Below are 16,010 nucleotides of genomic sequence, written 5' to 3' on the forward strand. Positions count from 1 at the left end.
GATGTACCCCAGTCTACTGAGGGAGGAGATTGCTGAGCTTCTGGCAATGATCTTTGAATCATCTTTGGGAATGGGAGAGGTTGCAGATTTTGTTCCATTATTTAAGAAAGGGAGTAGAGATAGTCCAGGAAATTATAGACCAGTGAGTCTTACTTCAGTGGTTAGGAAGTTGATGGAGAAGAGCCTGAGAAGCAGGATTTATGAACATTTGGAGAGGCATGATATGATTAGGAATAGTCAGCATGGCTTTGTGAAAGGTAGGTCGTGCCTTATGAACCTGATTGAATTTTTTGAGGATGTGACTAAACACGTTGATGAAGGTAGAGCCATAGGTGTAGTGTTACGTGAATTGCAGCAAAGCATTTGATAAGGTACCCCATGCAAGGCTTATTGAGAAAGTAAGGAGGCATGAGATCCAAGGGGAAATTACTTTGTGGATCCAGACTGGCTTGCCCAAAAAAAGGCAAAGAGTGGTGTAGATGGGTCATATTCTGCATGGAGGTCGATCACCAGTGGTGTGCCTCAGGGATCTGTTCTGGGACCCTTACTCTTTGTAATTTTTATAAATGACCTGCATGAAGAAGTGGAGGGATAGGTTACTAAATTTGCTGATGACACAAAGGTTGGGGGTGTTGTGGATAGTGTGGAGGGCTGTCAAAGGTTAGAGCGAGACATCGATAGGATGCAAAACTGGGCTGAGAAGTGGCAGATGGAGTTTATCTCAGATAAGTGTGAGGTGGTTCATTTTAGTAGGTCAAATATGATGACAGAATACAGTATTAATGGTAAGGCTCTTGGTGGTGTGGAGGATCAGAGGGATCTTGGGGTCCGATTTCCATAGGAAACTGAAGCTGCTATGCAGGTTGACTCTGTGGTTAAGAAAGCATACGGTGCATTGGCCTTCATCAATCGTGGGATTAGAGTTTAGGAGCTGAGAGGTAACGTTGCAGGTATATCGAACCTTGGTCGGATCCCACTTTGAATACTGTGCTCAGTTCTGGTCGCCTTACTATTGGAAGGATGTGAAAACCACAGAAAGGGTGCAGAGGAGATTTACAAGGATGTTGCCTGGATTGGGGAGCATGCCTTATGAGAAAAGGTTGAGTGAACTCCGCCTTTTTTCCTTGGAGCAACGGAGGATGAGGTGTGACCTGATGGAGGTGCATAAGATGATGAGAAGCATTGATTGTGTGGATAATTAGTGGCTTTTTCCCAGGGCTGAACTGGCTAGCATGAGAGGGCACAGTTTTAAGGTGTTGGGAAGTAGGAACAAAGGAGAAATCGGGGTAAGTTTTTTACGCAGAGAGTGGTGACTGCATGGAATGGGCTGCCAGCGACGGTGGTGAAGGTGGATACAATAAGGTCTTTTAAGAGACTCCTGGATAGGTACATGGATCTTAGAAAAATAGAGGGCTATGGGTAACGCGAGGTAATTTCTCAGGTACAGACATGTTTGGCACAGCTTTCTGGGCTGAAGGGCCTGTATTGTGCTGTAGGTTTTCTATGTTTCTAATCTGTAAGATTGTGCAAATTACCTCATTTGATCATTAACATTCAGGTTATCTACTACTATTATCCTTGCGTTCTTGCTCCTCTCTCTCCCTTTGTGTAGCTGAGCCTCATGTTTGTGCTATGATCTTGGCTCTGGCTACACATTTAGAAGAACGTTCACACCCACTATTTTCCTACACACAGGCACACAAATATTTCTAAAATAAGATGTATTTTAAGGCTTCCTTGTCTCACTAGCTATCGTCCTAGCTTCTTCCCAGCGGTTACCTATTCCTGCTTTAACTGCAATCCTTTAAGCTGGCAGGTGACCATCTCCTTCAGCAAAATTACATGTAATCAGGGTAACTCAGACTCACAGATTGCAATCAGTGCTTCCAGGTGGTGCTCGTGGAAACTCTCACTGAAATTCATCAAATCTGACATTTTCAGCAAATGTGGTCTTCCATTATTCAAGGACTTCCTCAGACATTGCACATGCTGTAGGCTGTCCAATTGGCAGGGCTGGGCTTCCTTACCACATCTTTAACTTCACACGGAAATTAAGCAGGAAAGATTACCTTTGAATCCAGTTCCTCGCTACCTCTGCTAATTAATATGCTAAACACATCTGAGGAATGGGAAAGCCTACAAAAATTGGTGGATACAGCCAAGTCCATCACAGGAAAAGCCCTCCACACCATTGAGAACATCTACAAGAAGCACTACCACAAGAAAGCAGCATCCACCGTCAGAGACCCCCACCATGCTCTCTTCTTGCTGCTGCCACTGGGAAGAGGGTACAGGAGTCCTCCATCCTCCATGCCACCAGCTTCAGAAGCAGTTATTACCCTTCAACCATCAGGCTCCTGAACCAACTTCACTCACCTCTGAATGAAGTGAGTGAAGTTATTCCTCAGGCTATGGACTCATTTTCAAGAACTCTAACAACTCATGTTGCCATTTTATTTATTTATTATAATTATTTTTGTATGTATGTGCACATTATCCTTTGCACATTGGTTGTCAGTCTTTGTGGTTTTTCATCCATTCTAGTATATATTTCTTTGTTCTGTGAATGCCTGCAACAAAATGACTCTTTGGGTAGTGTATGGTGACATACATGTGCTTTGATAATAAATTTACTTTGAACTTTGATCTGCTCTTCACTCCCATCCACACATCTGCACCCATTCTCAGCCCACATTGCTAGCTATGCTGTGTCCCTGCATCTTCCATTGTTCCTGGCTACCTAATGTCAGCTCCGATTGGTGACCACACACCTACCCTCATACCCTTTCGTGCTCTGTTTATGTATCTGGTGCCCTTAATGTCTGCACTTTGTCTGAACATCTGATCACACTCGTGCTATGCTGACACACTTGAGCACCTCACTTCATCTGTATATTTGTCCACATTCCTGTCTATAATCTTGCCCTGGTCCCTGGCCACTTGGGACTGATAGGAACAGTCACAGGCTCACAAGACTTAAGGTGAAGAATGCTGTCTTGGACTAATGCTGCACTTCAGTGAGGTTGTATCTTAATGTTTTTGTAATACAACAGGAATTGCTATTTATCTCCTTAATGATAAGTCTATGGCACTTCACTTTAATGTTGAGTTCTTGGCAGAAGTCCAAACAGATTTCAGAAGCCTCCTTCAGGCTAGCACCGTGTCATTGCCAAGACCATAATTTTAGTTAGGAGGAGGGGTTAAATTTCTAAATCTCCTTTATCTGTAATCTTGTGAAGTCAATTTAATTCTATCCAACTTTACAAAGTCTGTCACTGGCAGTCATGTTCTTTCATGCAGTCCTAATGTAAAATAATTAATTAAAAGAGGTATAAGTGAGCATGTTTTAAAGATACTAACTTCTGTTTCTCTGTGAAATGATATTCTTGGTATCTTACCTTTTTGACATGCATAACCAATGCGGCATTTGGCTTTTGTTAATGGTATTTCTTCCATTTTTAAGGTGAACTGGTGCAAGAAGAGGGTCAGGACCCTTTCCAGGTGACTGTACATCTTCTTGCAAACCCTGGTGAATCTCGAGGATTACAGCAAACCCTAGACTGTCTGTTGCATTGGATTAGCCCAGATATCCAGTTGTTTCACGTTTCAGAGCGGGCAAGTCCAATGATACGTTGCAAGTCACAGCACAGAAAAAATTCTGGCTATCCTTCTCTCTCTGTTATCCTCTTCCTACATGAAGACTTTGGTGAAGAACGAATTTTGCAAGTTCATGACTTTTTCCAGGACCCACCATGGCAGTATCATCATAGCGAGAGTGTTGGTGGCAAAATTCTTCCTTATATGATTTGTTGTCAGGATTTCTACTCGTTGGATGCTAACATGCCAATCTGGGCTGTAAGGCAAGTACATTATGGAAATGAAATCTTGCGAATCACTGTGAGCTGTAGCTATGAGAACTTTGAGGATGCAGTCAAACTTTATGAATTAATTTTGCACAAAAAAGCTGCTGTGCAAAAAACTGATTTCTGCTGTTTCACCATATACTCCAGCCACAATTTCTGTATCCAGCTCTCGTTAAAACAATTGCCACTTGGAACTCCTGTTGATCTCAAAGAATCTGCAGTGCTTCAGTTCAGAGTGCATGCAATAGGAGAGTTGGTGCCACTTCTTCCAAATCCATGCATCCCTATCAGCAACACCAGGTGGCAAACTGAAGACTACGATCGAAACAAGATCCTTTTCCAAGTAAGTATTGTGTATTGAATAACTGTAGAGAGCTTCTGTCAATGGAATAAAGAACAATACTGTAATTACACTCGCATCGGGTAATTGAAATGAAGTTTCTGATCCTTGTAGATGACTGAGCAGGGATAATTAATCAACATTCATGCCTTGTACCCCAGTGGCATTTTTAAACTGGAAACAATGATGATGAGCATCTTTAGACCATAACAATTTCCTTGCATTTAACCCACTGTTATTTTTTTCAAAAGATATTCGATCTACTGGCAGCTAATGCTTGAAACATTGAACAGGTCAGGCAGCATCTGGAGGGAGGAAAAACAAAATAAATGTTTCAAATGGAAAGTTTATTGTAAAAATTGTTATTTTCAAGCAATGCACACAAAATACTGGAGAAACTCAGCTGGCCAGGCAGCATCTATGGAAAAGAATAAACAGTTGACATTTCATGCTGCGACCATTCATCAGGACTATGTTTGTCATTTTCTTTGCTGGTTTCAGCTCAAAAAGCATTGGTATCACATTTCATTTCCCAATTTATTATTAGATCACTTAGATGCTAACAAAAAAATTGGATTTTGTTTGGTAAAAGATTATTCATGGAAAATGTAATATACTATTTGAATTGAGATCAATGATATTCACTTTTGGGTCACTTACATCATCCTAAGTCAGGAGGTGTCTACCTTGTGTCAGTTTGGGACAGCGCAGGGTCTGAAGTTGGCAAGGTGAATCCACTCAATGCCTTTATCTCCATTATTGAGATTCTCAGTTCAATACATGGAAAATCACAATGGTTGAGGTGCCCATTGATCTGGTGCATTCTACATTGCAGAATCATATGGAGTCTGTAATTGTAAAGGGCAACATAAGGTCATTTTCATTTTAAAATCTTTTTTATTAATTATTATTGAAGATTGACGAAAAATGCATTAAGTCAATATGTCATTATGTGCAATAAGGAATTAAATTACCAAATAAGCAATACATCAATAATAATTTAAAAAATAGTGTTAATTTTTTTTGAAAGAAAGAGAAGGAAAAAAAAAGAACCCCTACTAACTAAAAAAAACCTCCTAACTGGGATAAAACCCCCAAAAAAACCCATTGGGAGTACAACCCTGGAGCTATACATCACACGCTTCCATTTTAAAAAAAAACATCAATCTGCCTACTCAAATCCACTTAAAGAAAAATCGGAAGGAAACCATATTAATTAACTCAAATCAGATGATAGCAGCGGGCAAATGAACCCCACCTTTTCTCAAAATCAAATCGAGGATCAAAAGTTTGTCTTCTGATTTTCTCCGAACTAAGACATAACATCACCTGAGAAAACCATTGTATCAAAGTAGGAGCAGAAGCATCTTTCCATTTCAACAAAATAGCCCTTCTGGCCAATTACATGTTGGTCTGATGGAGAAATACCATGAATATATTGAGGGATTATACCAAATAAAACTGTCAATTTATTAGGTTGTAAATTAATTTTTAAAACTTTAGAAATTGTAGAGGAAGCAGACTTCCAAAAATGTTTCAATACGGAACACGACCAAAACGTGTCAATGTGGCTGTCTCGGTTTTACAAATGACTATCAACATTAGGAAACATTTTAGACAGTCTCTCCTTTGTCAAATAGTAATGGTGTACAATTTTGAATTAAATTAAAGAGTGATTGGCACAAATCGAAGAAGAGTTAACCAATTCAAAATCCGCAACCAAACTTCTGTTATCAGGGTCATGTTAAGCTCTCTCTCCCAATCTTGCTTAATCTTGTGAAGGGTAATTGTGCTGTTGTAACAATAAATTATAAATTTTCCCAATAAAACCCTTCACTAAAGGATTAATTTAAAAAATAATATCTAACAGGTCAGAATCTTGAATATATGGAAAATTACTTAAGTATTTTTGTAAGAAGTGTCTGACCTGAAGATACTGCAGGAAATGTGAATATGAAAGAGAGTATTTAGTTACTAATTTCTCAAAAGACATCAGTTGGCCATCTTGGAACAGATCCGTGAAGGAATAAACCCCTTTATTCCTCCAAAGAAGAAAGATAGGATCACTTAATGAAGGTTTAAATAAATAATTTTGATAAATGAAACTAAAAAGTTTAAATTTTTTAAGATTAACAAAATTACGAAACTGGAACCAAATTCGTAATGTCTGCTAAATCACAGAATATAAATTTAAATTAGTAATTTTGGCCATTTGTACAGGTAGAGAAGTTCCTAACAATGAGATTATGTGAAACTGTTTCACAGCATTCAATTCCAAATCAGCCCAAGGTGGTCTTTCATCTCTATGAGCCCAATATAACCAAAAACACATAAAATGTATGTTAATAACCCAATAATACATTTTTAAATTAGGCAAAGCAAGACCTCCATCTTTTTTTTAATTTTTGTTAATGATATTTACCAATTCTTGGTCTTATATTATTCCAAACAATAGATGAAATAATAGAGTCAACCTGATCGAAAAAATTCTTAGTTAAAAAATACATATAAAAATTTTGGTAGTATCATCATTTTAACTGCATGAATTCAGCCGACTAGTCTAAGTGGATTCCATCTACAAAATAATTGCTTCATAAAATCCACTAAGGGAACCAAATTAGCTTTATAAAGGTCTTTATTATTTTTAGTGATAATAATAATGATGATGATGATAATAATTTTAGTGATAATAATATAATAATAATATTTAAATGAGTCTGTAACTCTAAAAGGAATGTCATCATATATAGAAGCAGAATCATTTAGGGGAAATAATTCACTTTTATGAAAGTTTAGTTTATATCCCGAAAACTTCCCAAAATCGTTTAATATTTTCAATAAACTAGGAATGGATTCTTCAGGATTCGAAATATAAACTAAGAAATTGTCAGCATAAAGAGAGATTTTATGAACAGTCCATTTATGAAAATTCCATGAATATATTTAGCTTCACGAAGTGCAATAGCCAAGGGTTCCAGCACCAAAAAAATAGCAAAGGACTTAATGGACATCCTTGTCTCGTAGCCCGTGAAAGCCGAGAAAAAGGAGATCTGCAATCATTAGTAATAATACTAACAATAGGGCTGTTATATATCATTCTAATCTATTTATTAAATTTAATACCAAAGCCGAATTTCTCTAAAAAATTAAATAAGTATTTCTATTCAACTCTGTCAAATGCCTTTTCAGCATCAACAGAGACAACACATTGGGGAGCCTTAGAAAAGGATGAATATATAACATTTAAGTCTCCGAACAGTAGAGAAGGAATAATGGCCCTTTACAAAACCTGTTTGATCTTGAGAGATAACTTTAGCTAGAAAATTCTCCAGCTGATCAGCCATTATTTTTGAGGGAATCTTAGCATCCACATTTAATAATGAAATAGGTCTATATGAAGCACAGTCAGTAGAATCTTCATCTTTCTTAAGAATTAAAGAAATAGAAGCTTCATAAAATGTGAAATGTCAAAAATAACTTTCTGAATTTCGCCTTCAGTAATAGGAGCATCAAGAGTTTGTTGATCTTCAACAGAAATTTGAGGAAAATCGATCTTTTGTAAATAGGCATTCATTTTAGAAGAATCAACTGGAAACTGACATATATAAAGTTCAATATAAAAGTCTTGTAAAATTTTATTAATATCTACATAATTACATGCTAAATTACCATCTCCCTTATGCATTTTTAAAATTTGTCTTTTAGCTCTAGCTGCTTTTAATTGAGATGCTAATAGCTTCTTATTTTTATCTCCAAACACATAAGATTGACTTTTCAATTTAAACAAATTTCTTTCAATAGGATAAGTTAATAAAAAAATTATATTGTGATTGGAGTTCAACTCTTTGTTTAAATAAATCAATGTTTGGAGAGATTGCCTAAATATGATCCAAGTCTTTAATTTGTTTGAAAATCTTATCTAACTCTGTTTTTGTCTGTTTTTAAAACTTAGCTGAATAGGAGATTATCTGACCGCGCAAGTTTGCTTTAAGTGTATCCCATGTAAACAATTTCGACACATCTCCCGTATTATTAAAAAGAAAAAAATCTTTTATCTGAGTCTCAATAAATTTGACAAAGTTCGGATTTTGTAATAAATTTTCTGGAAAACGCCAAGGCAAATTTGCAATAGTGACATCATTCAATTCAAAGGCTAAACTTAAAGGTGCTTGATCCGAGAGAACTATAACATCATGTTCACATTTCTGGACTTTGGACAAAAATCAGGGTCCATAAAAAGAAAGAAGGTCCATATTTTAAAAGTACAGTACAGGAACAGACCGTTTGGTTGAACTGGTCAAATGACTTGATTCACGCTGTGCATAAACCGCCTTCCACCTAATCTAGCTCATCCCTTGAGTACTCTGCCTGTTCTTCTACGTGCCTGCCTTTCCCTACCACCCTCTCCCGGTGCTGATGCAAGTTCCACCTACGTGGATTTATGTTCAAGGCTGAAAATAGACCACATTTTATCTCTTGGGTAAAGAGATCTGTCATGAATTTCTATTGGATTTGTGGAATAATAGATTTATTGAATATTAGATGTATTAATTGGTAATTTTTTCTAACTTCTGATCTGGGTCTTTGTCTATTTAAACTTCTAGTTTTGTAAGGTAATCCAATGGCCCTATGTTTTCTAGAGATTAGAACTCAGTCTTTTCTGTCTTTCATGATAACTTTGTTATCAGTAATAGGATGGCCTAGATTTTTTTGTCCTTTCAATAATGTCATATGCACCAGAAATATGCCCAGTGTTCTCAGTGGAATTTACAGTTGGAGTTATTCATTTGTTCTATCATTTTCAATGGTGAAAGGGGTTTCATATTGGTCTAGTAATAGTACTACCATGCCAAGATCGAACTTTTAATCTGAGAATGCTTTTAATACTTTTTGCTTACCTTTTTCAGTCATGGTATCACAGTGGTTAGTGCAGGTTGAGTAGAATTTTAATTATAATTGAAGATGTATTTGTGCGGGGCTAGGATCTAATTCAGTCAGTATAAGTGCAATACACAGAAGTTTGTTGCCAGAGTTCATTTCTTTGTGAATGAGCGGTTAAATGGAAGCATCTAGTAATTTTTCCAACAAGTTAATTGAAGATTTTTCAGAATACTGCAGCCTGTCAAATGAAATGTAGGTATCTATAAAGTGTATTCCTTCAGTAGATAGCTGATTAAGCTAGCCAGCTTTGTAGAATATAAATATTACTTTAAATTGCTCTATCTTCTTATTTAGCAGCTTCTCAGAAATCCACTTTTCTGGTAAGCAAATTAAATTTAGTAAATGTGTGGATTTTCATGGTGCTTTATTTAACAGATCTCTGTATTAAACAGACTCCACAAGACCATGCCTGGTCCATCCACCATTCCATCATGGCTAATTTATTAACCTTCTCAACCAAATTATCCTGTCGTCTTTTCATAACCTTCAACATACTTGCTAATCATGAACTTCTGCTTTAAATGTACCTGATTTCTTGGCTCCATGGCTATCTCTGATAACGAATTCCATATATTCACCACTCTCTGGCTAAAGAAATTCCTCCACAGCTCTGTTCTAATGGAACATCCTATTCTGAGTCTGTGCCCTTTGGTCTTACACTTCCCCATTATTTGGAAAATGCTCTCCACATCCACTCTTTCTAGGTCTTGCAATATTCTGTTTATTTCAATAAAAGCCCCCTTTAATCTAAACTCCAGCTAGGACAGGCTCAGAGCCACTAAACGCTCATTGTGAATAAACTTGACAAATTTTGCATTTTTGCTGCAAACCAATATCATGTATCTTTTCAGGAATCCTTGTGCTAATGTGTTTATTTTTCTGCAAACAGGTCAGAGGGAGCATTCAACATTTGGACATAAACAGCTCTGCTGGTCAAATGTGTCTTAACAGTGGTTTTAGCAATCATTCAAGTAGTTCAATGTCTTGCAATCAAAATTCGCATTTTGATACGTTACCCTACAATCAAATGCCTCATGACAGGATCAAAATGTTTTCTGCAGAGGAAAGGAAAGATGTGAAAGGCAAACAAAGAAGTAATTTGCATGGAATATTGGACAGAAATGAAAGCAACACAACAGAGAGTTTATGCAGCACCCCAAAAAGCAGCTCCTGCTACTCATCACAACGGAGCAGTCCAGCGACAACATCTCGCAGTGATCAGTCATTCCATTTTAACACGCCTATAAGGGTCCGAAATCTTGATCATGAAACTACCACTGGAGTACAAAATGCAGAAACAGATGTTGACACTGGGATCATTGTTACAAAGTCAAATCCATTTGCTGGTGCTAGTCCCAGCTGTAACTCAAGTATGAAAAATCATGCACTAAAACCAAAAGATATTTCTTCTGAGACTAGCAGTATTTTAAGCAAAAAGTGGCAAACTTCAGATGAAGAAGAAAAGCTGGCACCACTTGGTCAGAAATCACCAGAAGCACCCCAGCAGTTTTGTGACAGCACAGAAGAGGAGTTTTTTATTTAGACTGACAAATGTTATCTTATTAAATTTCACTTTAATCTGTATGGTGAAGCTTCACTTTGTAATAATGCACAAATACTTGCAAGAGGTTAAGTGCGGAACAATAAATTACAATTGTTTTGTCACCTTTTAAAGCAAATATTCATCTGACTCGTGTTTTTATTAATTCTGTTAACGTTTCACTTGCACTCTGTGGATTTATCCTGTAAAAATAGAACAAATACAGTGGTCTGATGTAATTTGAAGAAAATCTCATTATTATTGTTAAATGAATAATTTAATTCTAATGTTAGCATGGAGTTGCAGAAACTGCACATAATATGTAGCTCTAATGTGCTACATACAATAAGCACTTCAGCAAAGTCTCATTTTGCTTTTTTTTGAAACTGATGTACATACTATAGGGCCTTCATAATGATGTCTTTAAAAAGATTTAAAAAGAATAACTTGCTGCCTGTTCAGATTGCTTTTCTGTTGTTTTTAGTGTCTGGTATTGGAAGATCCGTTCTATGGAGTATTTAATGTGTTGAACACAACATGAATGTCAATATATCTGTCACGCATTTTGTTATTTCGTTTGATGAATGTTATTAATTCAGTTCATCTCTGCTCAATACTAAAACAATTTGTTGGAAATATTTAGCAGGTCAAGCCAAATCTGTGTAGAGAGAAATGGTGTCAATATTTCTCGTCAGGATCTGATCAAGCCTCTGACCTGAAAGTGAACTGTTCCTCTTCCCACAGATGTGGCCTGACCTGCTGAGTGTATCCAGAATTTTCTGTTTTTGTTTTAAATTTCCAGCATTTGTGGTTTTTTTTGATTTTCATCTCTGCTCAGAAACTTCATCAAGTCATCACTTCCTGTGCCATAAGCACTTACAATTTAAATAAACAGAGAATTTGATGTAAGATCTGAAAATTTTTTTCTACCAGTTTAGTAATTTTTAAGAGAATGCTGCATTTTTAAAAGATATTAAACTTGATGATTTTGCAAAAAACTAAAAGTTTATCAATTTAGAAAACACTCATCACCATTATAGATGACAAAATCTACAGGGTTTCTTTTTTCTTTTAATTAGTAACGCCCCTGTTCCCCCCTCCAAACCACCTAAACCACTTTTCCTCTTTGAAGGAAGCAGTGCCATTTAAATTTTAAATCTGGCTTTGATAAATATTTTTTGTAACAGGAGGTACTGTAATTTACAATATAATAAATCATTTTGAAAATCCATTCATAAAAAATTGTAATCACAAGATGAGGAAAGGTAGTCTGTATAAGAAGCCTATCACCTCAATGTCAAATCTTGTCATTGTCTGTGGCACAGTGGTCAGAATGGTGGTTAAACTGAATTGCTTTGAGTACTGTATTTCACTATCTTGGGAATAATCACCAGTAAGTATTCAGTTCCAATAGCTGTAGGGCCAAACAAAACACCATTACAGTACATTGTCATTTTAAATGCACTTTTCCCCATTTCTATTCAAACCACCATTGCTGAGAAAGAAATGTACACTTTTAAATCCAAGTGCCTCTCCACCTTATGTCTCCTGAGTATCTGTATTAGCATTTATTCATCATTAGGTCAGTAGCATCAGCCATTGAGAACTGCAGTGCAGTCATTAGCTGCAGGAGTGCAGCAGTTGAAAAAGGCCTATCTCTGTCACGTAGGAGATGGGCAGTTCATGAAACTTTGCCAAATGTATTCACACGTTTCAAACAAATTACAAAGAATCATTCAGTATTGGTAAGAAGAAAAGACTTGATGGGTTCTAGATGTTATGATAAAATCATGTTCATTGCTAATTCTTGTTGAAAATTCATACGCCCATCAAAAAGTTACATGTTTATCATTGTCCCAGTTTTGAAAAAATTATATATATATTGTGTTCAATAAAATGCAATTGCTTTTTAATATTTGTATGCAATTGTTGGAACAACGAGTGCATTAATTCCAGTACATATGTTGTGTGGTTGTGATAAGGTTCAATTAAAAACTTTTCTAATTTTAGCTGATTATCATATTTTAATTTAGTTCATTTGTGTGAAGTAGTCTCAGAATTTAAAAATGCATAATGTTAAGTATTTACATTTCTATAATAATTGAAAAGCAAATTTAGTACAAGACAGAGTAGGCTAAGAAAGTTTTTCATTTACAGGTATTCTTCAGAGTAGATCAGATTTGTACATAAGAAAAACTTGATGCTGGATTCTATGCAAAATAATATGAACGAGAGAATTAGTGGGTCAAGCAGTGTCAGTGATTTTGGGGGTGAGAAGGAGGAATTATTGAAGTTTTAGGATGAGACCCTGCATCGGGACATGTGTTAAGTGCTGTTTTTACATGGTGAGCTATTATACTAGTAACTAGGCTGATGACCTCGTGTTATTATCCTGCTCCGTACCAAGGACTTGGTAGTCTGAAAGCAAGCATACATCAACATGCAACCACACAATATACAAACGTAGAAATAATCTTTGTAAAAGCAGTAACTTCCCAGTAATTTAGAAATATAAATATTAGCTTTATTTGTCACATGTACATTGAAACATTAAAAGATAGAGTGAAATTTGTCGCTTGCATTGGGCATGTGACAGTCAAGTGTTGCCACAATTCTGGTGCCAACATAGCAAGTTCCAACTTATTACATTACTCTGTAATCTATTGAGATACAAGTTTGTTCGCACTATCAGGTCTTATGAGAATTAAAATTATGAGATCATTCCACATAACATCTTGGTGATCTTACTGTCAGAAATATTTTTTACATGAAACATCGGGAAAGGAATTTAAAATTGTTGCTGCTACTAAAATTTATGTTAGAACATAGAATAGTACAGCACATTACAGCCCCTTCGGTCCACAATGTTGTGCCAACCCTCAAATCCTGCCTCCCATATAACCCCCCACCTTAAGTTCCTCCATATACCCATCTAGTAGTCTCTTAAACTTCACTAGTGTATCTGCCTCCACCACTGACTCAGGCAGTGCATTCCACGCACCAACCACTCTCTGAGTGAAAAGCCTTCCTGTAATATCCCCCTTGAACTTCCCTCCCCTTACCTTAAAGCCATGTCCTCTTGTACTGAGCAGTGGTGCCCTGGGGAAGAGGCACTGGCTGTCCACTCTGTCTATTCCTCTTAATATCTTGTACACCTCTATCATGTCTCCTCTCATCCTCCTTCTCTCCAAAGAGTAAAGCCATGGCTCCCTTAATCTCTGATCATAATGCATACTCTCTAAACCAGGCAGCATCCTGGTAAATCTCCTCTGTACCCTTTCCAATGCTTCCACATCCTTCTAAAATTGCTTGCGAAATAATTCAAGATTTTGGTGAAATCAATTTCTAATTTGATAACATAAATTACCTAATTTTGGTTGTCATAAACTTTGGAACTAAACATAGAGACTTTTTTGTATTAACTCTGCTGCCCTTTCAGTTTGTTTACAAGATTGGTTTAGAAAGCATAGGCTCTTCATCTACAAATCTGTGATGCAGCATATAGCAGTTATTAAATGAGTTCGCTGTCATTGCCTTAATTCCCTTCAAGGCAACCTTATTCGGAAGTACCTCCTTGTCTCTACCTCAGATATCTTCATTACCCTGGGACTATCTTCTACTGATATTTTGCTTTGGTATATTGATAAGTGCTATTCTGTGTTTATTATTGAGCATTTTTCTAAGCCCACTGCCTCCATTAAAATGTTTCTTTGGGGGCTGAACACTAATAATAATCTAGTTCAAGAGCAAAATACTATGATAGAAATATAACTAGATGAAACTAAATTTGCAGCATTTTCTGTTTACACTTGCAACTCATAGTCACAGAGCACAGAAACAGGTCCTGCAACCTATCTAGTCTGTGCCGAACTATTAGTTTGCCTACTCTCATCGACCTACACCTGGACATAGCCCTCCATGCCCTTCCCAATCATGTACCTATCCAAATTTCTCTTAAATGTTGAAATCAAACCTGCCTCCACCACATGCACTGGCAGCTCGCTCTACACTCTCGCCACTCTCTGAATGAAGAAGTTCCCCCTCATGCTTCCCTTAAACATTTCAGCTTCCACCCTCGTCCCATGAGCTCTAGCTCTAGTCTCACCCAACCTCAGTGGAAAAAGCCTGCTTGCATTTACCCTATTTATACTTGTAATTTTGTATACCTATATCAAATCTTGCATAATTATCCTACGCTTTAAGAAATAAAGTCCTAATCTATTCAACCTTTCCCTATGACTCAGCTCCTCAAGTTCTGGCAACATCCTTGTAAATGTTCTCTACACTCTTTCAAACTTATTGATATCTTTCCTGTAGGTAGGTGACCGGAACTGCATGCAATACTCCAAATCAAGCCTCACCAATGTTACATACCCCATGGGTATCTTGTGACTGTCTTATGACCATGATGTAATTGAGTATCTGGTGAGAATGATGTAATGGTCTTGTGATGGTGGGAAGATGTAATTTTCCCGCCAGTGTGAGGTCACGAGATGACAAGTTCCAACAGGTATAAAACAGGAAAGCTTGCTGTGAGACAGGAGTTCTTGTGTTGAGTTGTCGTTTAATTCGTTGATTATTCCGTTATGCTGCATATTTGACTCATGATACAGTTTCATTTTAAAGTGCAGTTTTACTTTCTACTGTAAGGTACAGATTTGTTGTGCCGGCAGTTTTGCCAAATTGCTGCCAGTTTGCTTAATGTATCTTTGATTTAATTTTAAAGTCTTAAGTATTGGAGAGTGAGGACTTTACCGAAGTACGGGAACCCCAAGGATCGAGCGAAGCTGGTGTCGTTTGGTGATTTAATACAGGATCAACGTTATTGGATCTTCATTCAGGAAATAGTGACCTGCATCTGAGATAACCCCTTCCTGAAAGAGTAGAAAGGGTTGTACAGTGTTCATTCGCCAAGAAAAAGGTCAGTTCCTTTAAGCTGTTTTTATTTCCTTCGTCTTGAATCCTTTGGACAAGGCATACTTTGGGTGGGATCAGCAGTAACATCACATCATCGAGGAATTCATTACTTTAGGAAAGTCTCTCCTGATTGACAGTATAAATCACTTGGACTTTTGTATTTATCATTTTAAGAACTGTATACGCATTTACAACTTTAAGAACTGTTCCAGAGTTGCCATATAGCAGTTAACTTCCAGTTAAGTTAGTCGTTTGTTTATTTTTCATTTTTATTGAGCATAGTTTAATAATTTGTTTATAAAACTTGACTTAATTCTATATCCATTGTGCCGGACAGTTATCGTAACACCAATGTTTATACAACTTAAACAACATACCAACTCCTGTACTCAATATTTGGATTTATGAA

The 16,010-nt window shown here is 36.8% G+C and overlaps 1 protein-coding gene across 1 annotated transcript in view; it reads left to right on the top strand.

Moving 5' to 3' along the window:
• LOC132379527 (protein FAM124B) overlaps window positions 1-12,736 on the top strand; it is a 49,752-nt gene extending 37,016 nt beyond the window's left edge. Inside the window, exons 3-4 of the mRNA XM_059947514.1 lie at window positions 3,464-4,206; window positions 10,034-12,736. Of these exons, the coding sequence (XP_059803497.1) occupies window positions 3,464-4,206; window positions 10,034-10,687 (1,397 nt within the window). The 3' untranslated portion in view covers window positions 10,688-12,736. The remainder of the gene's footprint in view (window positions 1-3,463; window positions 4,207-10,033) is intronic.
• The last annotated feature ends 3,274 nt before the right edge of the window (window positions 12,737-16,010 follow it).

This window comes from Hypanus sabinus, chromosome 2, assembly GCF_030144855.1.
Source record: "Hypanus sabinus isolate sHypSab1 chromosome 2, sHypSab1.hap1, whole genome shotgun sequence".
NCBI lineage: Eukaryota > Metazoa > Chordata > Chondrichthyes > Myliobatiformes > Dasyatidae > Hypanus > Hypanus sabinus.